General features: G+C 42.0%; 1 protein-coding gene across 3 annotated transcripts in view; it reads left to right on the forward strand.

The window, feature by feature from the left end:
* Positions 1-25793, forward strand: part of plxnb2a.1 (plexin b2a, tandem duplicate 1) — a 164991-nt gene that overhangs the window by 130021 nt on the left and 9177 nt on the right. For all 3 annotated transcript variants that reach the window (XM_041963494.1, XM_041963496.1, XM_041963495.1), the window contains 24 exons: positions 2237-2402; positions 3751-3862; positions 3939-4050; positions 4544-4645; positions 4755-4850; positions 8075-8162; positions 8336-8499; positions 12031-12179; positions 12632-12767; positions 15966-16102; positions 16180-16362; positions 16469-16580; positions 19055-19264; positions 19350-19433; positions 20037-20132; positions 20654-20790; positions 20909-21009; positions 22586-22815; positions 22914-23095; positions 23308-23374; positions 23836-23982; positions 24732-24809; positions 25105-25183; positions 25596-25696. In XM_041963494.1, the coding sequence (XP_041819428.1) occupies positions 2237-2402; positions 3751-3862; positions 3939-4050; positions 4544-4645; positions 4755-4850; positions 8075-8162; positions 8336-8499; positions 12031-12179; positions 12632-12767; positions 15966-16102; positions 16180-16362; positions 16469-16580; positions 19055-19264; positions 19350-19433; positions 20037-20132; positions 20654-20790; positions 20909-21009; positions 22586-22815; positions 22914-23095; positions 23308-23374; positions 23836-23982; positions 24732-24809; positions 25105-25183; positions 25596-25696 (3069 nt within the window). The remainder of the gene's footprint in view (positions 1-2236; positions 2403-3750; positions 3863-3938; positions 4051-4543; positions 4646-4754; positions 4851-8074; positions 8163-8335; positions 8500-12030; positions 12180-12631; positions 12768-15965; positions 16103-16179; positions 16363-16468; positions 16581-19054; positions 19265-19349; positions 19434-20036; positions 20133-20653; positions 20791-20908; positions 21010-22585; positions 22816-22913; positions 23096-23307; positions 23375-23835; positions 23983-24731; positions 24810-25104; positions 25184-25595; positions 25697-25793) is intronic.

Here is a 25793-nt window from a genome sequence, read left to right on the forward strand (position 1 = left end):
ACTGGACCCACACTCTTTAAAAAGACTTGATGAATTAGGAAAATTGTTGAAAAGAATCAAGGCGTTCTGTTTCGTTCTCGTTGTCTGTGTTGACTTTCAGTGTTTAACCGACACCGCCATCTTTCTCTGACCTCCACTGATTTCAAAATTGTATTCAAGGCACCAACATGTGTTTGATATATAAATTATTTGTGTAAGAGCAACATTTTTATGACGTGAGGGCTCTTGTCCAAGGCCTGCTTGCTGCTGTCATTATAACAACACCTTATGTATGATATATGTATGTTTATAGCATATATATATATATATTCAAGCCTTCAGGGAGACAGATCTTTAGGCAAGTCTCAAGTCCTCAGTATCTAACTTTAGTCTGACTCAGATCAGCTCTCACGTCTGCAGCTCGGCTCATTTCTGATTCTACTGAGGTTTTAATTTGTCGAGCATCACATCAGATAGAGATGCTGTAATCTTGTGAAGCCACAAATAGAGTCAGAAATTACACAACTTTGTACATAGGCAGTATTTCAGTTTGGACTTCATTACCTGCGACTCCTTTGAGATGACCTCCGTCCGTTCTTGGTGGGAAGGACTCGGGTGCAGCTTTCAGACGACTCTTTCAGTTTGACCTCAGCAAACACCAGAGTTTCTTCTGGGACCAGATAGCTGAATCTGTTGCATGTTAATTAGGGAGTTTGGGACTCTCCTCTCTATAGCGGCCCCCGGTTTGTGATTTTAATCGGATAAGGCAGTTGGATTTTAGGTTTAAAAACCTTTGCCTCATGCAGCTTTACATTCTTAAAAAGAGGAAAAAGTCTCCGGTGAATTCATTCAGGGGCTCCTCCGTTAGCCAGGATCAGAAAGTTTGAAATTAAAACTTTAGCAGTGAAATTAAAGCGGTTAAGGTCAGCGAGGAGTAATGAGGAACTAATGTTTAAACAGCACAGTTGAATATCAATTATTTCTGCAGCACGCACGCACACATACACGAACAAATGAAAACATGGTTGCATGCATGCACACACACACGCACACACACACGACCAAATGAAAACATGGTTGCATGCATGCACACACACACAGACAGGTGTATGAACAATTCATGAAGGTCAGCCAGTTTTACTTAGATTCTTACTTATTCTTTCTGACTTCATGACATCTTTGTTGCACACACACACACACACACAGAGGAGCTTGGTCTAAATGGGGCTCAACCTGCTGCTCTGAGGTTTGCTGCTCTTTGTCGATTTGTGCACGATGTTACACGAGCTGTCACGCTATCACGGCTGCTTTCCAACCCTGAGCCACAGTACGAAAGAGGATCTTCAGCTTGAATTCAAACTGGTGACCGCTAACGGTGACCACCACAGCGCTGGAAACGACAGCAGCTCCACAGCCTTTTAATACAAACATCATCATTTAATTTATTTTCAGACACATTTCACAACCTGAATGAACCAGATAGCTTCAACAACACATCATGCACATATCCTGTTCTGAGATATGTGACGTTATTTATGCAAGCGTTAAATTTCTTCCAGTTTATCAAATGTCTGAGCAGTCCTTAACCTTTAATATAATCTGTCATCTTTCTGCTCTGTTCTCACTTTCTTCCATCTGCGAGAGTGAAGTTATCGCACATTAACCCTACTTAACTACTGGTCAGTCATCAGACTCCACCCCTCGCCCTGTGCTAACTCCACTTCTGAGCGGGACATCACTCTAGCTACACCAGCTGAAACGTTTGCCAAAGAGTGAGCTACTAAGCTACTAAGACAGATAACCAAATTGCACATGAAGCAGCTTGTGATATTTGTGATATTTAAAATTACAGCAGCTGCAAATATCAACATCTGTGCTCATAAAATCTTATAATGTTATTTAGAGGAACGATGAGGTAGCAAGATGTTACTGAACACAGTCGTCATGCTTCTTTTATCTAAAAAATGAAATGTTCGGTGTTGCAGAATATTATATCTTCCTGCACTATGAAGTTACCTGTAGCCATCTTGGTTTTGGACTTAACTTGCAGTCTTGTTCCGTCACTCAGACCCAGAAAACCCTCCTCTCTCTGTCTTCTCCTTTATCTCAGAGCTGTGAGCTGAAAAATAAAAATGTATTTTCACTCGAGTATTCCCTTGGCGGTTCCACCCGATTCCTGCTCTCCGTCTGCCTCCCTGTGGTGCTCCTTCATGTCTCCATTAATCCCGCTCCCTCTCCTTTTGCGCTCCTTCTCCAGGTGGATATCCACATACCCACCCACCCCAGACTGAGGCCTTCTGATAGCCTGCAGTGTGTCTTCGGCTCCTTCGTCAGCGGAGCTGTGATGGTGTTCGACAGTCAGGGACTGATCACCTGTTCGCTGCCCGAGCCCGTGGACATCCCACCCACGCCCGACCAGCAGGGTAGGTGGACGCAGGAGGCGCTAACAGCAGGGTTTCTTAATATAAGGATTCATGTGTCACTTCCTGTTCCCACAGCTGCGTCTGGCAGGCTGCATTTCCATTCAGAAAACTCTGCTCATCAGAAATTCACCACGTATCTGGAACAAACTCAGTGAAAAGTTTTGAGCCTTGATTTGAAATAACTGTTTGCTGCTACCTTATATTAAATTAAATTTGATAGTATTCATTCATATCCTGCACTGCACTCTAGCTGTCCTCTTATATCTCTTTATTCTCCTGTTTAATCTGCTTCATTCAATTTTCCTTATTATTAATATCCTGTCTTTAGTTTAGCTGTTTTTGTCCTTTTATATTGCTTTGTGTTTCTTCTTTATCTTGTCCTCATGCATTTTTATGTCTTATGTAAATCACTTTGAATTGCCTTGTTGTTGAAAGGTGCTGTACAAATATATTTGCTTTGCTTTAAGCAAGATTGGAACATCCTGACTGTTACCAAGCCTCTTCTATTTATTCTTAATCAAAACAACGACAGCGAAGGAAGATAATTTAGCTCTGTTTATTTTGAATGTTTAAAAGATGGGTATTAAAAAAAAACCCTTTCACTGTTAGCTGCCATCAACTGTGTTTTCATGAAGTAGGAATAACTTTAAAGTACATTTGAATATAAAATTCAGAGGTTCAAGCTCATCTAATGCTGGTGTGTTTTTTTTTTCATCTTAGCTTAGCCTTAAAGAAATAGTTTTGCATTTTGGAAAATACTGTAAGCTTATTTCCTTTCTTTCCGAGAGTATAACAAGAGGATTGATACCACTTTCATGTCTGTACGTTGAATATGAAGCTGCACCCAGGAGACTTAGGTTATCTTAGTTTAGCTTAGCTTAGCTTAGCCAAGCGCACAGACTGGGTTGGATCTTACAGGGAGCAACTGTAGAGAAGCTAATGTGGGAGAAATATAATCTTATTTTCTGATTCCTGCAGCTGATAGGTGGATTTAAAACTGTTGGACAGGGCCAGGCTAGCAGTTTCCCCCTGTTTCCAGGCTTTATGCTGAGCTAAGCTAGCTGTAGCTTCATATTTTGTCTGGAAAATATGAGTGTTATCGATCTTCTCATTTGACTCTTGGGAAGAAAACAAATACTGTAAAAATATTTCATACATGTATAAATTAGAACAACCTGGAAGGAAGTCCCGCCTGTGAGGCAAAACAAAGGGAAAAGGGAACAAAAGTCTTTTTCATGCCTTATCGCTATTTCTTAAAGTCACAGATACTGTTTAGATCTCTTAACATTTGTGTGTGTGTGTGTGTGTGTGTGTGTGTGTGTGTGTGTGTGTGTGTGTGTGTGCGCAGACTATGTGTCTGTCCCAGTCAAGGTTCTGGTGAATGACCAAATCGAGGTGACGTCTGGAGAGTATCATTTCTACAACTGTGCTGCGACAGTCAGGAAGAACCAAAACACACCGTAAGATAAACGATACACACTTGAATCGTACACACACGCTTCTGAATGACACTCATCATACGTGCTTGTGTTGCAGGTGTATAGCCTGTGTGACCAGTGAATGGGGCTGTCAGTGGAACGCTCGGGAGCACAGCTGCAGTGACAGAGATGATGCTGTAGATGGCGATCACATAGTTAAACCACAGCAGGTGTGTGTCTGTGTGTGTGTGTGTGTGTGTGTGTGTTATTTTGTGTCTGCTGCTGTGTTATCAGGTCCAGGTTTAAGGTTTTAACAGAAAACCAAAACTTATCAATAAATTCCTGTTAGCCGCTGCTGTACTTTCAGAGCAAAGCTAACATAGCATGCTAACATGCTAAGGATTGCAAAATTTTGTATAGACTACTTGTCTAAGCTCGTTGTTCCTGCTTCTCACACAGACTCAGTTGTTCCTTTTGGACAATGAAATCCATGACTTTAGTCTTGTTGATGTTAATTTGTTTTACTCGATGCCTTTTAAAGAGTTTTCAGATTTTCAGATGCGTCTTTCTCTCTGTTATGTTGCTATAAACTGAATAGCTTTGGGTTACCTTCATAAAAATGATCATTTGGTGATAATTTGAAGGGCCTGGCTTGTTCTGTTATGTGCCGATGTGATTGTTGGACTCAATATTTCTGCTTCTGTCTGTCTCTCGGTGATAAAGCCTCACAGTTGTCCTCAGTTTGAGTCTCCGGAGCCGCTGTTAATCCCTGTGGGCTTTGAAATCCCCATCAGCTTCCAGGGCCGAAACCTTAACATCTACATGGTGAGATTAGCCCGGCCTGCACCTGAAACGATGATTAACATCGTCACTATTATCATCTGCTGCACGGGCTGGGCTTCATTTGGTTCATGATGTCCCTCTCTGTCTCCAGGGCCGGAAGTTTACCATCGGGACGGAGCTGATGAAGCACACAGACAAGGAGGTCACACAGGAGCAGGAGTCAAATTTCAAATTCTCAGGTTATGAGGTCAGTGTTAAGAACAGGAGACACCCACAAGGAGTTCATCAAGAGCTCTTTGATATGTGGAGCGAGACGTAAACATCATGTCCTGGTTTCACCTTAAAGGCTGATAACAGTGTGTTTAAATTTCACCATTTTAATGCCAAAACGAAACACTAAAGCTGCCAGTAAAGTCTTTTTTCAGTCTGCACACAGTTATTTCTATCACTTTTCATTTCAGCAACCGAGCACGACACCATTAATGTCTGCCGGGAAAGACTGTGTGAAAATGTGCACCATTATCTTCGTATATAAACAGCATCGCGTGTCCTCGCTCTCTTTGATGGGCACCCTTTCAAATGTGGCTGCTCAGAACAGCCGTAAACACTTCTCAGACGCAGTCGTCCAGCACGTCGTATGAACTCGCTCTGATCCGCTCTGTCCCAGCCACAACACTTCATGAATGACAATAATAAAGCAAATATTTCTGAAATTCTACAATTAGGATGTACATGGATAATGTGCATCAAATCAGAGCCGAACAAGCTGAACTGGACCAATGAACGGTTAATTCAGTCACTTCATTACTGTTTCATTGGTTGTTTGTCAAAGCACTTCATAACCACGAGAAACACGATTTATCCAAATGATTAATAAAAAGCTCAAACTAACCGGTTAATGAGTTAAACACAACTATTTGTATATTTAACTATTTTTATTTGTTTCATGTTTTGCACAATTTCTTTAGAGTTAAACAGAACAATTTTAATTCTTATAAAAAGAAATATTTTACTTTTATTATTATTATTAATTTAATCAAATATTTGGCTAATGACGTTAGCTCTGGGGATGGTGATTATGATGATGACGTTTTGATCAAGTTTATGACTAAACACCTGCAAAGCTACCTGGCATTCCCATCAGCCTCAGCTGCACAGTTCAGTGCTAATTAGCAAATGTTAGCATGCTAGCATGCTAAACTAAGATAGTAAACATAGTAAATGTTACACCTACTAAATATCAACATGTTGGCATTGTCATTTCTGAGCATGTTAGCATGCTGATGTTAGCATTTAGCTCATAGCTGTTTAACACACCTATGTACTAGATTTATTTACCGACTTACTGCATTTACAAGTGTTTTTGTAATGTAGCAGAGGTATACAAGAGATATGAATATACATATTTATTTTAGTTTTGTTAACCCAGATTTGAGGATTTGGTCATTTTTCCTTAAAGTTTGTGCTTCTACCGTGAGTCAGTAGGCTTCATAGTTAAAAGGTTTCTTTTTTTGTCTGTTTTTATTTCGTTTATTGTTAATGTATGATCAGGAGTCTGCACAGGATGTTTTATTTTGAAATTTTACTGGATTCTCTACACCATTACTGTGTCTGGCTCGATCCGCTCTGTACAGAATAAAGAAGGAGATGTAGAAAAAGAACAAAATAGACAATAAAAAGGAATAGAAATAGAATCAACTATATATATATGAACATTATATACAAAAAGTGTGTTAAGATAAAGTTGCCTTTAGAAGAATGGCTCATTTTCTCAATGGAAAATGTTTGAATTGCACAATTTAGGGGTTAGAGATAAACAAGAAGACAAATTCTCATGTTTTGTCCTGATAATTGATCTAAAACTTTCCCCAGAAAAACATTTGCAGAGTTTTCTGTTAGAAGAAAGTTCTCATGAAGTTTAATGAGCAAACAATTCTGGACACATATAATCGAAAGAGGCTCAAAAGCAATGTGAGTGTTTGAAGATGAGTCAAAGGGCAGAGCAGTGACCTAACACCAGAGCTGATAATAACACCCATCAATGCTGAGATCGGCAGAGCGCACAGACGTTATTCACAAAGATATAAATAACTGTTATCTAAAATCAGAAGGAACGAAGTGCGGCACAGGAAGGCGTTAAAATAAGAAAATCAGCAGAGAAGATAAAAACAGAAAGCAATCACTGTCTGTTCGGTGACACGTTCGTTGTTTTTCTACGTCGGCACCAAACTACCTAAATTAAACCCGTTTAGTCCACTTAAAGATACACTCTGATTCTCTTATTGTGTCCATTAGCAGCCTCGCTGAACGTCTGCACCTCCTCCGAGCTCCTCCAGCTCGGCTGTGAACGCCACCAGGCGCTATAACAGAACCAGGGAGTGTATCATCAATGATAATTAGACAATTAGTGAGTCATTAGTGGTTAATTTGTGAGTAAATGAACGTGATTGTGAGTCAGAAAAGGTTTCACGCTCTGTCCTGTTTGTTTTGTTGTGTGTGCTTGATTTTGACATGTTGTGTTTATATTCTAATGATGTTTAGGTTTATGATTTATTTGCCTCTCAGTGCTGTTGATGCTCGAGCTCCCGCTGCATATTCGGCCACCTGTGTCTTATGGCGCCCCCTAATGGCTCACAGAGCAACACCATTATTTTCACTGAGTCACTGAAATGCAGGCAGCTTGTAGTGTGTGTGTGTGTGTGTGTGTGTGTGTGTGTGTGTGTGTGTGTGTGTGTGTGTGTGTGTGTGTGTGTGAGACTTTTCGCTCTCTTCTCTCTGACACACCCCTCAGCTTTTCCACTTTTCTGCCTCCATTGATCCTCACCTCATGCTGAGTCTGACACTGCCAATATTCATTTAAAGTGTGTGTGTGTGTATGTCTATGTGTGCGTGTGTCTGTCTGTGTGTGTGTGTGTGTGTGTGTGTGTGTGTGTGTGTGTGTGTGTCTATGTGTGTGTGTGTCTGTCTGTCTGTAGGTGGGTGTGTGTGTGTGTGTGTGTCTGTCTGCCTGTGTGTGTGTGTGTGTGTGTGTCTGTCTGTCTGTAGGTGTGTGTGTGTGTGTGTGTATGTGTGTGTGTGTGTCTGTCTGTCTGTAGGTGTGTGTGTGTGTGTGTGTGTGTGTCACTGCTGATTCTGCTCTCATTATCTTGTATTTGTCCCTCCATGATTCTCTCTCTGTGTCTTTCACTCTTCTTTTCCTCACACACACACACATACACTCACACACACACACACACATCAAAACAGACCCTGAAGAAAAACCCCCTGTGATTTATGGCTGCAGGAGTATATGTGTGTGTGTGTGTGTGTGTGTGTGTGTGTGTGTACGCTCATGATTGTGTGTTCTGACCTTCACAGTTAGATGGATGCAAGGTAATTTAGTGTTGAGCTCCAAATAGAGAGGAATGTTTTGTTACTGTGTGTTAATGCAAACCTGACGGGAAGCGTGTGTGCGTGTGCGTGTGTGTGCAGTTTGCCTATGACAAGCAGCAGGAGGTGAATGTATCCTTCCATATTAAAGAAAGAGACACTGAGAGGAAGATTGACAGCACCCTGACAGGTTGGTGTGTCACCTATACACACACACACAAATCAAGAAAGTGTGAAAGTGCAGTTATTACACTGTTTGAGTTCTCTCTCTCATTTCCAATTCAATTCCAGCTGAATTATGCTAATTAGCTCTAACCTCTCTTCTCCTCCTCCTCCTCCTCCTCCTCCTCGCCTCTCCTGCAGTCGTGCTGTATAACTGCTCCGTGGGAAGAGAGGACTGCAGTCTGTGTAAAAACGCCGACGCCATGTACCAGTGTGTTTGGTGCGCAGCCACGCGCACGTGTGTTTACCGGGAGCTGTGCCCGTCGCCGCAGCCGGCGCAGTGCCCCAACCCGGAAATCACAGACGTGAGTCATTACGAGCACGCAGCCTCTGGGATCGTCTTTGTGTACAGGACAGGTTCTCGCCGCCTCTGACGGCCTGCTGGATGTTCACCGTGTCGGTGATGAGCGCAGCGTGTCTGGTTGTGGCCTTTACGCAGCTTTAAATGTCAGAACTTCTCACAGAGCTTATCACCTCACTGTTTGCCTTGAACTAGCAACGCAGAACATGCAGTGTTTTCAGTTACAGTCATTTCAGTAGAAGTGAAGTACATGTACTGAAGTATCAAGTGTAATTTTTAAGTACTCCTTTACTCAAATATCCTAAATCTTTCAAAGTTAACTTTGTTTTTGTTTTATGCAATAATGATGAAAAGATCTCGGTTGAAAATGACCAGAATTTCCCTTTAATTCCCTTCACAGCCTTTCCTTTAGCATCGCAGCCGTTTCAGTCCTATTAATAATGAGCTCATTAATGCTTGTAGTGAATGAATTGTAATTAATGGTGGAAGAAATACTCAAAGGTGCTGCATTCAAAATTTTACTTAATTAAAAGTATAAAAGTAGCAGCATGAAAACACGCCAAAGTAAAAGTAAAAGTTCTCATTATGCAGAATGGCCCATTTCAGAATCTTGTACCATATTTTATTGCTGGATTATAATAATTGATAGATCAATGAATCACTTTAATGTTGCAGCTGGTAAAAGTGGAGCTGATTTTAATTCCTTTATATACTGCTGTGTAGCTTAATTGATAATAATATATCATGTTTTATTGTTTTATTTATTAATGTTTTTAAGTAAAGTACCTCAAAGCTGTGCTTACTGTACTTTCCACCACTGGCTCTAGAACAGTCAAAGATATTTTCAACTTAGTTTTTATTTCAGTTGCATTCAGAGCAAATATACAAAATCACATACATCATATCTGCTATTTTTTTCCCCTTTTTTTCCCTCAAAATTTTACAACTTAGTGCTTATAGGGGCATGATAACAATTACGAAATAAAAATGAGGGCAGCGCTATAGTGACAGAATGAAAAAATAATAAATAAAATTCAACAGAATGGGATAGACAAAATACAATAAAATAAAAATAGAATAAAAAAAAAAGATATATAGATATCAGATCAATAATATAGATCAAATGGGTTCCTCACTATAACAGTATACCCATTGCAGGGCTCCACCTTCTAGTGAATATATCTTTTGAAGTCTCAGGGAGTATGTTATTTGTTCCATTTGGTATACTTCCATTATTTTTCCAGTCCACATACCGTACGTCGGAGGGTCAGGCTTCAGCCACTGTACTGTGATGCATTTAATCGCTGTTGCTAATAGTATTTGTACAAGATATGTTTTGGCTCTTCCATTGATGCCTTTTGGTAATAGACCTAGTAAAGCCACCATTGGGTCCCTTACAATATTTACCCCACATATTGCATTAAGTGTTTTAAACACTTCTTTCCAGAAACTTTCCAGTTTCGGACATAGCCAAAACATGTGAATCTGACTGCCAATATGTGGGCCACAGTTTCTCCAGCATTTGTTTGAATGTATATTGTCAAATTTGGCCATTATTTCAGGTGTCCTAAAGAACCTCATGATAATCTTCCATTTGAATTCCCTCCATACATTCGAATAGTCAAAGATGTTTTGTCTTTTATCTCTTTTCCTTATTTGGAAATCTCCTTCGCACACGTCTGTGAACGCACCACAAAATGATTGGACACACATGTGCTGTTTGTACGCACACTCTGGCTGCTTTATCAAACAGTTTCCACGTATGACGCCTGCGTGAAGAAGAAGAAGGAGTAAAGGATGAATGGGATCCCTGCGTCCCGCTAGATAATCACAGATTGGATCGTTTCTAATTTTCCGCGTCCGTTTTAACAACTCATCATCGTCTTTAGATCAAATTCTCCGTTTTCAAAATCCAAAATCCATACAGCTTTCCACAAACAGACAATTTCCCAATCAATCGCCTCTTCTCTTCACGGTGACAGAACTCATTTTTCCTCCTCATATTGTATTCACAGTTTGTCTCCTTCTCCTGCACAACTTCAATTTGTTTCCTATTTTCTCCGGAACATCAGTCATTTGTTTCAGGCCCCGTCTCGATTTCCTCTGGGCAGCGGCTGATTAGGTCAAGAGTTGTTAGTTATTTCCGCATCAGCGTTTGAGCTTTTTGTGGAGAGCTTTTAACTGGAGGGATTAAATACACGGAACAGCTGAAATTACTTGTTGTGAGAAGCTAAAACGGCCCAAACTGTGTCAGATGTGAGCAGCCTGCTTGAAAAACACGGCTTTTAGATGATAAACACGGAGCTGCTTGCAGATCATTTGTCTCTGCGGGCTGTTTAAGTCGACGTCTTAATGAATATTGTTTCATTCATGTCATACTGTAGGATGCAGATGACCATTAGTCAGACAGCCATGTTTGATATCATAATAACAATGAATGTAGCCCTGATGTGGCCGTCATCAGCAGCTGGATGGTAGGAGATGCATCTGCAAGGTTTTCACCTCACCTGAAATAAAGACCGCCGCTGCAAACTTTGAAATCAGTCATGACGTGACATTTAAATATAACGTTAACCTTCAGGGAGAAATGGCGAGAGGCGCCTTATAGCAAAGCAAATGCCACATATTTAACGACAGGCTAGACCGTCGTCGAGTAACTGCACTGATTCTCCGACTCAGGAGATGACAGTGATTCATTGATCACATCGTGGTAATTACATAAAATATCACAATGTCAGGACTTAAATAAAACCTGAATTTTGGGGAAAACATTTTGCCCAATGAGGCTACATGAATCTTTTCAAAGTTAGATATTGACCAGTTTCAAGTGCCCTCTTGGACGCCGAAACGCATGCTAAAGTGCCCCCTGGGAGCCAAAACGCGTGCTAAAGTGCCCTCTTCAGTGGCGAGGACACGCTATATGTGCCCTTTTTTTCCTTTCCGCCCCTGCCCTTCAAAAAGTCTGTGCACGCCACTGGTTGTGAACACAGGAGTCGCTGGTCTATCAGTGCATCCACCGGTTTTATAGATAATTCGGATTGGTACTAATGTGCAAATACACCAAAGTCACACAAAAACACAAACAAACGTACCGATCCAGGCGGCGGCTGACCAGCAACCCGTGTTCTTTGAGGTAAAATAGTTGTTTTTGTCAAAGGAGTCTGGTGGCTTTGACGAGAACACTCTCACAGCTTCAGTTCCCTGTTGGAAAGGCCTTTCTGCAAAATCCTCTGAATATAGAGCACAAGTAGACTGATATTGGCTTTTTATAGGTGGCTGAAATATGTTTGTCTTACCCGTCCACAGCGATACATTGCTTAGCTTCCTACACCAGCACTCCTGCTGCTTCTCCAAACTGAGCCATCTTCTGTTGTGGAAAAGTACCTCATACAATCCCACTTCAAAAAATCCAAACTATCCCTTTAAATGAGGTCAAAACACACAGAGTTTTTGATGAAGTAATATTGGAGCAGCTTCCTTTACAAAATGCTTACTTTAATCTATCAAATAAGTCTTTTCGTCTTTCCTTCCGCAGATCATCCCTCGATATGGCCCTCTTAACGGTCGGATCTCTGTGACCATCAAAGGCTCCAACATGGGAATAAAGAAGGAAGACATTAAGAAGATCACAGTGGCCGGAGTGGAGTGTGTTCACCAGCAGGACAGATACTCGGTGTCTACCAGGTAATCTCACAGGATGACAGCAGCTACATTAGCATGCAGACGGGAGTGCGGCGTGTTGTCTGCTACACGTTGAGGTGAAGCTCCTTACATGAACCTTTGACAGCCTGCGGCCATTAATTAATAACCACAGATAACTGAACATCGGCTCTGCCTCTTCGGCTGAAGAGACGCTGCTTCTAATGCAGGTGAAACATCAACAGCGCTGCTTGTTATCTACAATGTGCTCAGCGCTGTTTAAGGGCAAGTGTGTGTCGAAGTGAAAGCTTTAAATTTACATATTGGAGGTTAACGGATGTTTCAAAGCCGCAGTCACTTGTGAATTAGGTGAATTGTATAAAACTGGTCACACTGGGTTTATACCGCATGATGTAAGACAATCAAGGCATTGTGGTTGCAGTTCTAGCTGGAGGAGGCTGTCATTATCTCACCTCTCCGTCTCTTTCTGTCCACAGCGTGGTCTGTGAGATCGGCCCAGCGAGGAGAACTCCACCCTCCGACCTCCCGTTTGAGCCAAACAACAGCGGAGCCGTGGAGATAGAAGTGGAGGGAGACAGAAGAGGGACGTCTCAGGTCATTTTCACCTATCGGGTAGGTCTATGATCCTACATGCTACTACATAACTGCCTCTACACACTGTTATGAGCACTAAGCTCTGAAAGCTCTCTGAAGTCTATTTTCAGACAGGGAAATACAGAACAAAGATTTTGAGGCTCTAAAAACCTTTAAATCAAATTTTATCCACATTTTTGCACTTTGTTGACTTGCAAATCACCAATCGATGCTCGCTGGCTAATGATGCACGGTACCCTGCGGAGCTTTTTATCACTCTTTCACTGCTTTTATGAGTGGTTCCCTATTTTGATTGCACATGGATGACGCCACGCATACTCCTGCTGCTGGTTTCATGTTGTTCCACTTGTGGATAATTAGCGACGGGAAGCTCAACAGGGCCCCTTATTACAGCACAGGCTGAGTGGTACAACATGCATCCTGGTTCCTCTACAAGAGCTAGAAGTTACTTCTCTTTGCATTTAATTTCCTGGTGTGCCAACATCGCATTTATACAGTAGTTTGGTACCATTCACGACCTCTCTGCTATCAGAGATACAGTCGCTTTGTTTCTTGTTTTTGTCGCTTAAAACATCTCGGTTCAGCAGCAGGAAGCTTTTAAAACGTGTTAAATCTGGCATCCTGAAACCTGCAGACGCCGTGTACACACCTCATCAAAGATTCTGAGGCAATGCAGAACATTGTGTGACACAACTACTTCAAACCGCGAAGATCAAATCCCAGAAACATTAAAAGGCTTCCAACAAAGTAAAAGCACAGAGTCTTCCTCTGCTGTGGTGGAGGGAAATCTGCTCCCTAAAGAAGCAGCAATGCGTGAAAATATCCCTCGCATACAAATTCACCGCTGCACAAAACTGTATTCAGCTTCGAGCAGTTTCTTCCCACAAATAGAGAAACAAATATGATCAAAATAAAGAAGTTTCACCCGCTGTTTTGTTTTGCTGCTCCAACTCGCCTCGCTTGTTTAGTTTAAATGTTTTTGTATTTCTTGTTTTTTTTCCGTTGAGCTGACAAAAAGCTAGTTAAAGCAAACCGCTGAGACCAAAACAACTGATTTTCTCCAGCAGCAGTATGTCTCCGTATGTAAAGCCTCAACTTAAAACCTCCCTCAGCTGGTCCTGATTCGTCTGTCTCACTGTCAGAACAGAAATATTAAACCTACAGAGTCACTACCAGGCAGACCTGTCTGACAGTAGATGGGTGATATAATAACTTGAAATTAGTCGAAAGGACAGAAACATCATGTTACGAAACATTTGTTCGTGATATTTTCCTGCCTTTCAGGTAGAGAAAGGCCTCAACTCAAGACAGTAGAAGCATGAATATGAAATGCTTTTTGCACTATTTTCTAACATTTTATATCCCAAACAATGAATCTATTAACAGAGAAAAGCAGATTAATCAGCAGTAAAAATAATGGTTAGTTGCAGCCCTGAAGGAAATGACTGCACCTGCCTTTTAACAAAAACTTTATTAAAAAAACTCAAACATACAGCAGAGAACGTAAAGTATGTAAATCAGGTGTTGTGAGTAAATAAGCAATAAAGTAAAAAAAAACACATTATTTATTAAGAGTTTAACACTCAAAGCTAAGTCTATTTACTTCATCAGGCCTGTCATAGAACATATTATCACCTTATGAAGTTGATATTTTGAACTTGTTCGCAAACAGTTGCTCATTTATTTAATACAGAGTCATGTTTCTGGCCAGTTGATGCATGCATGTCCGTTATTCACACTCCTTTTAGCCTTGTTAGCTCCTGAACATGCTCCACTAGCTCCACCATCTAATTGATGAGTTTGTCTGCAGTTTGGTGCTTGTCAGGTGGGTTTTTAGAGCGTTTTTAATGGATGTAGATTGATCAGACTCAGCTACACAGTAAAGTTTTGGCCCATTAAACTAAAACTGAGCTAAAAGATGCTAAAATGCTTCGTAGTGCTGCGGTGAACTGCAGCCTGTGATGCTTCTCTGTGGGTTCGGCGCTACGAGCGACACCTTCCACATAAAAATCGACGTGTGCAGCTAATGAAAACACGTTGTGTAACGAGCCTCAATCCTTTCTCTTTTTATATCCTCTGAACAGATTGATCTGTCCGTGTTTCCATCTGTTGAGTCTCTGCTAGTGTTTGAATTTCTGTCTTTTTTAAACCAGATAAAAAAACATGGAACTGTCTGTTTTCTTTGTCTCACAGAGCAAATATATTCCAGTTACCTCCACCTCCTGCACTGCTGTAACTTCCAACCAGGCAGAGCTGTTATGAGTTTGTCTCTTCAGGGACATTTATTCTTGTGTTTGCGGCTCTCTCTGCCAGAACAGCGAGAACAAATCTGAAACACCAACAAACCAGATGCTGAAGTATATCTCAGCCGCTGCACACCACGCTGATTTAGAAAACATTGTTTTACTTCTTCACTTTGGATTCATATTTGCACCTTTTTTTTTTAATGCTCTTCCCCTCTTTGCTACCAAGCAACCACAAATAACGTCTTTCACACGCTCTGTGCTCGACTGCTGTGTCTTAATTCTCCAGACAGATCTCGAATTTGAATTATCCTCGAGTGTAGGTGAGAATTAATATCCCCTCATGCTCTGTTTGTCATGCTGTTGTACAAAACCTTCCCGTACCAACAGGAACGCGACCAGCTGGCGTGCCTCAGCAGCCGCCATCGCCTTTATCAGCACTCCTCTGGCACAAGCTGGAAGTTGGGTTTTTTTTTTATTTTCATTTTTAGTTTTGTTTTTAGTTTTATTTTTAGTTAGAGCTCACTGCCTAAATGCAATGAGACCGAGTCATTTAGCTTTAAAATCTGCTTTGGTGTTGATCAAAGCGTTCATACCTGCAGGACGGCAGCTGAAACATAATGAGCGTGATTAAAGTTTAATGTTTCTCCTTTAATTTTTCTCTTTGTTTTGGTTTCTGTTGCTGCCTTTTCGTTTGACCGAGCTGAGCTTTTTATTTTGTTCTTGAAGTGTTGTTTTCTATTTTCATGTCAACACCTTCATGGAGTGCTGCCTATGAAAATAAATGGCCTCCAAACAGGGCCAGAAAAGTCTCATGAGCAGCATCACAGAACTAATCAGAAGTCATAATTGAGTAAAATAATGATTCTGGACGGTGACTCCAGTTGAAATGAGTCACAATACTGTAAATGTGCATCACTCAGCTTCTTATCCTTTATCTACAAGCAGCTCATTTATTATCTTCTCTGTCCAGGACCCCAAACCAGTCTCCGTCCAGCCAGCGAAGGGTCCGGCAGCCGGAGGAACCGTGATCACCATCGAAGGAGAAGACCTGGACACCGCGACGAAAGACGACATCGCCGTCACTGTGGGGGCAGTTCCCTGCGAAGTGTAAGCAACACCTCCTCGCAGTGTGATGTGTTTACTTCTGTCCTCCCCAATTCACGGTCTCCCTCTCTCCTCTTCAGCCTGTCGTTCGGCACGTGGATCACCTGTAAGACCGGGAGGTATCGAGGGCAGAAGGTGCCCTCTGACCCGTTAACGGTGGTGGTGAAATACGGTAAAAACACCACCAAAGACATCCCAGCTGCATACCAATACTCTGAAAACCCCAAGATCACAGATTATTACCCCAAGGCCAGCTTCTTATGGTGAGCTTGTTTTAAAACATCAGGTCATTAAACTGTATAGAAGTAATTAGAGATGTCCGTAAATGTATTTAAATTTACACCTCTGTGTGTGTGTGTGTGTGTGTAGTGGTGGTCGAAAGATTGTGGTGGTGGGAAGCGGATTTGACCTGATCCAGAGAGCTACAATGAAAGTCCTGCCCTCCACTGACGAGTTTTCACAGAACACCACTCCTGTAGAGGTAAGAGAGAGAGAGAGAGAGTGTGTTTGTGTGTGTGTGTGTTAGCTAAGCTACACCCAGTGACCAGTCTGTCAGTAAAGTGGGTGAATCCAGCTCCTACGGTTGATGCTAATGCTTTCCCGCCTTTTAACCGCACGGTAGACAAGTACAATGGCTGTAACCATGGTAACTGCACACAACAAGTATGGCGACAGCTGTGGCCTCAGAATGCTGAGGAGGTGTGAAAAATGTAAAATGCCTGAAAAACTGAAGCTGAAGTGTGTGTGTGTGTTTGTGATACGTGTATTGATCACAATGTGGGGACATAAACCTGTTTACACAGTCACGTTGACGTTGTGGGGACTCACCTTCCTGGTGGGGACATAAGTCCTCATAATGTATATCATTCAGTTTTAGGGTGAAGACTTCGGTTAAGGTAAGAAAAAGGAAAAGGTTAGGCTTAGGCAAGTAGTGGTTCTTCCACTCGAGACATCATGAGGAAAACAACCATCACCATAAAGACAGATCAAACATATTGTCATAACTTCATGAAATTTACATCAATTTAACTTAAATAATAATACACGTTAGTACAAAAAAGTACCCTTTGATGGATGGAAGTTCATTGAAAATGAGTTCCTGAGCTCTAAAATGAACAAATAATTGTCAGAAATGACAAAAAAATCTGATCTGATATCTCTTCAGTTTCCTATAGGCTGCAGGACTTGTACTGATCAATTCTGCAATAAATGTGTAATCAGTTAAACTGTATGATGTCAGAGACCAAATCAGATGTTAATGAAATCTCGGTATCGGCCGGATGCGTATCGGTCTGCAGCTGCAGACGACACCGAGAGACGGCCGACGCTTCTGTTTCACCGCTGAACAGCTTTGAGTGACAGAGTCTCTCAGGAAAGATTCACTGCAGGGGAGAGGAGGCGAAGTCGATTTATCGCCGCTTCATCAAAGCCGCCGTCTGAACTGGGAAGACACAGTGGGGAGGCGGAGAGAGGGAGACGGCGGGGGGAGGAAATCTGAAGTAAAAGTTACACCTGCGCTGAAAATCTGGAATCACTTGGACTGATTCACCACAGGTGAACTGTGAAGCTGCTGGAGGCACTTTTCTTTGAAACATCAGTGGATTGGAAATGCTCCTCAGCCTCTGCAGCTACACTCGGCTGCTACTGTACATATTACGCTGCTAGTTAGCTGGACATGCTAAAAATTACTGGCGATAAGACAAGTTTTCTCCTTTAATGTGTCATTAAAGGAGCAAATGTTGATTAATGACTCCATCAAGAGTTTAGATTGGTTCCCTAAAAGCCTCATTTTCTCTATGCAGTTCTTTTCACTGCTCATGATCTCCCGGGAAAATAAAGGCTCGATTTATGGCGCAAAGGTGCGTCTAATAGTCAGTAGATCGTCTGCTTGTTCACGTGAAGATCATCAGGCAGGAAATATGTTATCACCGTCTCCATCACAGTTACTTTCATTTTTGTAAAAATACAAAATAACCCTAAACTTGACCCCTGACCCAACGCTCTCATGTCTCCATTATAGACTAAATGGATGAATTAAGTTGTGCTTTTTCTCCTCATGTTGTCTTCCTCTCCCCCCTCCACCAGCTCCTGCTGTACCCTGCAAAAGATCAGCTCTTACAAACAAGAAAAAAAAACAATAAAATGGGGAAGATATTACTTAAAATGAGAAAAATAATCCACAAACAGAACAGGAAGTCTTGTCTCAAAGAACACCGTTATCTTAAAAGTAATGCTGCCAGTTGAAAAACAACAACATTTGTCGATCAAACAGCTTTATAATTCTGGAAATCCTCATTTTAAGCATTAAGTTAAATAATGAACTCTCAGAAGACTAAATAGAAACAAGTGAAATGCTCTGACATAAAAACTGCCTGGTAAGAAGATTTAACTTATCACACATAAAAACAAGCATTTATTGATTTAAAATATTTAATCTAATATTTAATTAAAGTGAACACTTTTCTTCTTTCTTATCTGTTGATGGTTTCAGTGTGTCCTGTGTTGTTAGCAGCTGCATGTCTGTGCCAACAGTAGTACCACTTGGAAACAGTAGAGGGCGTTGAAACGTTGTCTGTTTCCACTTTCATGTGCATTTTTAAGATGATTGCTTGTAGCTCAGAGTTCAATTTGAATGTATTAGATCAAGATGCATATTTAACTACTGTTGTTAGTCTCAGTAACTACAGTTCAGAGTGCTTTGCATCAGGCCTGAAAAGGCATTTAAACAAGGAAACGAGGAAATTTATAAATAGGATTTTAGGATTGAATAGAAAAGCCATATTTAATTTAATAAAAGGCCGCCCTTTCCTGTGTTCACTTTTTTATTCTACTTTATTTCTTTTGTCTTTGTTTGAAGAAAGTGAATACTGTAATCTGAACATAAAGGAAGAAAACAGCCGAATCGACTCCTTCTGCTTCCCTCCAGTTAAATTCACTCTGTTCACCGTCTCTCAGTTTGTCCAGGAGGCTCTGAGTAAGAACGACACCGTCCTCCAGTTTCACTCCCCGCCGGTGAACTGCTGCTCCGACAGCCAGTCCCTCAGGACGCTTCTCCAGCTGGACAACGTGATGGAGGAGCTGAAGGGCTTCGACTACCACCCCGACCCCACCTTCAACAAGCTCGCCAAGAACGTCATCACCGAGACCAGCATCATCATCGTGACCGTGAGGACAGACGGTTAAACTCACTCTTCCATCGCTCTTCATCTCTCGATCTGTCGAGTTCACTCTCTTTTCCTGCTTCCGTCAGGGTCGAGGTTTCTCCAAGGCCATGACGGCCAAAGAGGCCCAGGCGTTCGTCGGAGATGCTTTGTGTCACGTTAACATACTGCAGGTAAACACAAACTGAAAGGAGCTTGGTAAGAAATAAGGTTTGTAATGGGTTTATAATGGATTTCCGCAGAAAAGATGGAGCTGATATTGGCCTTTTATGAAACGCAGGATAACAGACGGTCACATTATTCACGTCTGAAGCTGCAGTGATGTTGGTTCAGCTGAGTCTGGCAGGTGATGCCGTCATGCTACAAAAACACAGGCTTCCAGAAATGCAGCAAAAGGCAGCGTTTAAAAGATGAAAGCTGTTCTGTAGTTATTAGGTTGTAGTTGGTGTAAAGTTTGGCCTTTCTGTGGTGACACACCTGAAGCAAAAACCTGTTTGAGTTGCTGCCCACCACAACAAACACCCGAGGACCTTTGTGTGGACTTTAAAAAACCCTGAGAGGCTCCTGTAGTTTATTTTGAAGTGAGAAATGACTTTGAAGACTACCTCACCTGGTCAGGTGTGTTACATCATACAACCATCCTGTCAGAGATGAAACAGGTTTTCATTTCTGTGTTGATTTTATTAAAATATGATCAGTAATGGAGGTGAACGGGACAGTCTCACATGTGTTGAGTTCAGCTGGGTGACTCTTCTCTGTCTGCTGTCTCTGTGCAGGATGATAAGTTGATCCTGGAGGCTCCTTCATCGCAGCCCAGAGCCAGATCCAAACGCCAGCGCAGAGACACAACCAACGACCTGCTGGAGCTCGTGGTAAACATGAACATTTTCCTTCATGCACCTTTACATAATAAATATAAAACAGGGTTAATGCGGCCGCAGCCGTCATGTGTCTTTCCAGTCAGACGGGGTTAACATTACAGAGAGGCTGGGAATGAAATATTCACTGTGTTCCTCTGTAATTTAACTCATCTCTGGACGGGATTTGAACCATCGGGAAATTACAGGATATGGTCTGTGACAGACATGGACACTCAGCGAGATTTACGCTTCCCAAGGATGTAATTATCTCCGATGTCCAACACAAATAAACGACCATAAATCCGCAAAGAAAAAAGAAAACAGATGCTTCAGAACTTCCCTGAGAATCATCACAATTTTAAGTTTTCCTCAGGATCAAAGTAATCCAGTGATAGTTATCTGTGCATCCATGAGTGCACTGCAAACATGAACTGGTAATAGCTAATTCGGCATATTATTAACCACATCCGCTTCAGTCAGAGGTGGCATTTGAACTGTCTTTAAGTGGAACACACATTATGACCTCTCTCCAGGTAAAGTTTGGTCATGGCGAGTGGATGGTGGGTTCGGTCTACTACGCCAGAAAAGACGACATTCCTCTGGCTATCATCATCCCCGCAGTCATCGTACCGATGCTGCTCTTCATCGCCGTGTCCGTCTACTGCTACAGGTTCGACAGATGGTCAAAAATATGAGCAAACTGAGACACGCTTGTTTTTCTGTGTGTTGATGCGTTTAAACATCTTCCTGTCTGCACCTCTGGTGTGTGCGCTTGTGTGTATTAACAGGAGGAAGAGTCAGCAGGCAGAACGAGAGTACGAGAAGGTGAAACACCAACTGGAGAATCTGGAGGAAAGTGTCCGAGATCGCTGCAAGAAAGAGTTCACAGGTAGACGCTCACCTGACAGCTGAGACGTTTTAAATCTTGAAAATGCTGCAGACAGTGAACAGCTGATTTCATCCACATTGGTGCTGCAGCTGCTGGCTCAGATACTAATATTTCGCTCGGTTATTGACGGCGTCAACGTTTGCCTCGGTCTCAGGAGAGACCAGAACCGTCCAGTGAAATCAGAGCTCACTGCGCTCGCCAAGACCCTCATGGAGGTTTCCAGTGTCCGAGCCAAGCAGCAGACGCAACATCCGTCTGCAGAGCTGAATCTTTCCCAGTATCTTGTCACACATTGCATTCGCACATTAGGCGACGTCACCACAGTTTATGTCCATGATGTGAAGTCCTGCCAGCACAATTCAGCAGAACGGACTTTGGCTCAGACATCACAGGCTTCCCTGCAGGTCTTCTCGGGAGCTCGGTGGACCGTTTTCAGCTGAATCTGACAGCTCTGTTACTGAGCTTCAGTGGTCAGCAGACTCTTCTCATGTCAGACGTTTCCAAAGAGACGTTTAATCCTGTTAAAATGTAAAGCACAAGATGCGAGAGTCCTAGAAAACAATGGAAGTCCAGCTTCATAGAACATTTACTATGCTTTAAGTCCTGAGCCTGAGTTACTACACCTGTCAAGCTATCCGTTTTTATCTTACAGTGATATCAGAGGTACATTTACCATTTAACATTTTTCAAACAGTAAGTTATTCATGTCACGCAAAGATGACTAAAAGCAGACTCACTATTTCTAACCAGCAACCAATTTTTCATGCTTAAACTGTCCCAAACAGATTCTACCTGCTGTAGCTAGCTAGCTAATTCACCTAATTTTAGCTCGAGCAGTTGGTTGAAACCAGTCTGAAGATGACTTTTTAATGTTTCCTTTACGTGATTGAAAATGAGAAAAGGAGTATAAAAGGAGTTTTAAACATATGGCTGAAGACATGATATCACATTAAAAAAAATTATGCTAAAGCTGTCCGAGGCAAAAAAGTCAGCATCCTCGGCTACTTAGCTTAATGCTACCCGTTTATACCTTCAAACTGTATTTTTAATTGTTAAAGTTAGAAGAGAAAAGGCTTTTGGGATGACAACTAACTGACATGTTTAGCAGATGTAGCGTTGGGCTGGTGTTGCTGGAGTGTAAACTTCCCCAAATCCAATAAAAAGCAGGACCGAGCTGCTAACGTTAGCTTGAACCCTGATAGCATCCAGTACCGGCCTCCTCACGGTGGATGTGAGCCTTATTTTTATGAACTAAGGTAGCGTCAGTGGGCGCATATACTGACTCTGTGACGCTATGTTACTGCTATGGCTAGTGAAGTAAGCTAGTTAGTGGGACATGCTAATGATTGCATCAAAGCAGATAAACACACTGTTTAATCCAGTTTTATACTTTTGCTCTGTGTTGTTGCTTTTGGAAACACTACAAAACGATCCCTACAGTTTGTAGTATTACTAAGTATTACTGAGTATTACTGAGTATAACAATGTGTTAAACAGTAAACAAACACAACTGTTTGAAAGTTCCTCAATAAATAGAAATGACAGGATACTTTATGATTTCTCCTGCGTCTGTCAGATCTGATGATTGAAATGGAGGACCACACCAGTGACCTGAGCGAGGCCCGGATCCCCTTCCTGGACTACAAAACCTACACGGACCGAAACTTCTTCCTGCCCTCCAAGGACGGCGCCAACGACGCCATGATCACAAGAAAACTACAAATACCAGAACCCCGCAGGGCCATCGTGGCTCAGGCGCTTAACCAGTTCTCCAACCTGCTGAACAGTAAAACCTTCCTCATCAATGTGAGTTTGGTGGACTGTCCTTCTTTTTCATTCTTTTTTTTTTTCTAAGTTCAAGAATTAAACTTTTAATGTAAAATCCACCATTTTTCCTCCTCCAGTTCATCCACACGCTGGAGAGCCGTCCGGACTTCAACGCCCGAGCTCGGGGCTACTTCGCCTCCCTGCTGACGGTGGCGCTGCACGGAAAACTGGAGTATTACACGGACATCATGAGGACGCTGCTGCTGGAGCTGATGGACGAACACGTGCAGAGCAAGAACCCCAAACTCATGCTGAGGAGGTGAAGAAGAGACGGATACTGTCGTTAGCACACAGCTGCCTTCGACCACAGTCACACTGAAGGCGTCCATGACACATGACGATCGTCAATACGTGGAATGATTTTCTCATACACGTTTATTTATTTATAGGCTCTAAGTTTATGTAATATGATTGAAAAATGGCCTCTGTACAACCCTAATGTTTTTGTTGTGTGTGTGTGTGTTTATCTAGGTCAGAGACGGTGGTGGAGAGGATGCTTTGTAATTGGATGTCCATCTGTCTCTATCAGTTCCTCAGGGTAACACAGATTCCTTCACTTATTCTGTGTTGTTTTCACTTTCCTCCACTTTTTCATTTCCTTGTCTCTTCCCTGCCTTTCGTCGTCTTCTTCTTCTCTTTCTTCTCGCGCTCCTTCAGTTATAATTGACTCTCAGAAACGTTCCTCTGTCTCTGTCCTGTGTTGACTCAGACAGCAGCAGCTGATATGCTCTTCAGTGTTTCTATAATTTAACATTCTCGTACTGAACATTTTGTTCACACATCAGCTGCAGGACAAGTTTTCACACCATGAAGGTTTTATATGTTGTGATTAGACTCAGCAGCTGAATTGAGTCCCTGAAGTCCTGCTGGTGTATTTTTACAGTGTGGTATTCGTACTTTTACTGCAGAAGGAGAAAAGATGTTTGTGATCAGCGGGAGTTTAACAAAAGGTCCCATCAAACCACCGTGGGTCTGACACTGTTTGGGTCCTTGTTTCAGGACACTGCAGGGGAACCTTTATACAAACTGTTCAAGGCCTTGAAGCACCAGGTCGAGAAGGGTCCAGTGGACGCCAAGATGAAGAAAGCCAAATACACCCTGAACGATACAGGACTGCTGGGGGACGACGTCGAGTACTCTGTGCTGGTGAGTACACACAAAAAGTCTGGACTCTGTGAAACATCAATAAAAGCAGAATCAATCATTCACATTCACTCCTTTATCCAATCAGTGTTGAACCTCGCTCCATCCTCGCTGTGAACCACTGAGCCTTTCAATCATGATACTCTCACCTGTTCCCAATCCACCTGTTTACCTGTGGAATGATCCAAACAGGTGTTTTTGGAGCGTTCCACATCTTTCCCAGTCTTCTGTTGCTCCTGTCCCCACTTGTCATGTTTTACAGAGCGTCCAAACTTATTTTGGAATCAGAGTTGTGGATCAAAACTGCTTTTTTCATCTTTTTTGGTGTTTTTAAATGCTTTTATTCATGAAAATATAAAGTATTCAGTGTTTTCTTCTGACTGTACTGATGTCAGAATAGAAAAGCCTCTGAAATCAGAATTTAGATGTTAAGCCAAAAAAAAAAAAAGCATTTTATGCAGGTTTTCAGCTTTTCTCTGTTTCATTTCATTGTAAACTGAATATCTTTGTGTCTTAGAAAGACGTCACTTTGGGCTTAAGAAAGTTGTGATCATCAATAAGTCAATCATTAGTTGCAGCCCTGATGTGATTCTTTCACTACATATTTGACTAAACGATAAATTGATTAATGAAGGGTGACTTCGGCGTCAGTCCCACTTTGTTTTCGCTCACAGATGTAAATATGCTTCACTGAAGAGTCTCTGCAGACTGTAGGATTAGTGTGTGGCTGACAGGTGTGTGTGTGATGTCAGACTCTGCAGGTGTTGGTGCACGGGGAGGGACCAGATGTGACTCCAGTAAAGGTGTTGAACTGTGACACCATCTCACAGGTGGGTTTGTTTTCTCTCTCAGGTTGTTTCTGCATCAGGAGATAAATATTTTATCATGTGTGGTCCCTGCTGAAGCACGAATGTTCTCACTTTGGGTTTCCAGCAAACTCCAGGAACATGACTTTATATCACACATACAATGTTAAGCTCCTCCACGTCGTTTCTGAGGTGTATCTTTAGTTGCAGCTCTTTAATTTTAACATCTGTCGATAAAACCTTCACATCAGACAGGATATTGACTCTCTTCAGTCTCCTGTGATATTTCCCTGATCACTGTTAATGCTCTGCTCTCCAGGTGAAGGAGAAGATCATCGATCAGGTCTACAGGAATCTGCCGTACTCACAGAGACCGAAGGTGGAGAGCGTTGCACTCGGTAAGACCCCATCAAAATATGTCTCAAACACTTACGAAATATTATTATTAATATTGATATTTATGCAAATATAGAATTTTATTGTCATTGAAAGCTGCAACGTCAAGGTCACAAACCAGGGGTTTGTCACCCCCTGCAGGCCTGTGGTGGAACTGCACACTGAGAATCGGTGGCAAAAAAAAATATTTCTATCAGATTGATTGTTGACTGTAGTTTAAAGAGAACATCAGATATAATATTACTGTTACTCAAAGCAAGAGACGTGAGAGAAAGAAAAACAGTCACAGTCAGACGAAAACAGAAGACAAACAGACACAGCGAGATAAAACCTTCTGTCAGTTCTGTCTCCCTCCAGCTGACATCTTCTGTTATGAAAAATGCACATTAAAGGTAATTTCTCCTCCGTCCGCAGAGTGGCGTCCTGGCTCCACGGGGCAGATCCTGTCTGACCTGGACTTGACTTCCCAGAAAGAGGGACGCTGGAAGAGACTGAACACACTGGCTCATTACAACGTGAGTGCAGCCTGCTGCTGTCTGGAGGCTCTCGGGCAAATGCTTCCCGTCTGGAAATGTACCAAAAATCCAGTGTTTTGCAGCCAAATGTCACTTT

The sequence above is a fragment of the Chelmon rostratus genome, chromosome 22 (genome assembly GCF_017976325.1).
Source record: "Chelmon rostratus isolate fCheRos1 chromosome 22, fCheRos1.pri, whole genome shotgun sequence".
NCBI lineage: Eukaryota > Metazoa > Chordata > Actinopteri > Chaetodontiformes > Chaetodontidae > Chelmon > Chelmon rostratus.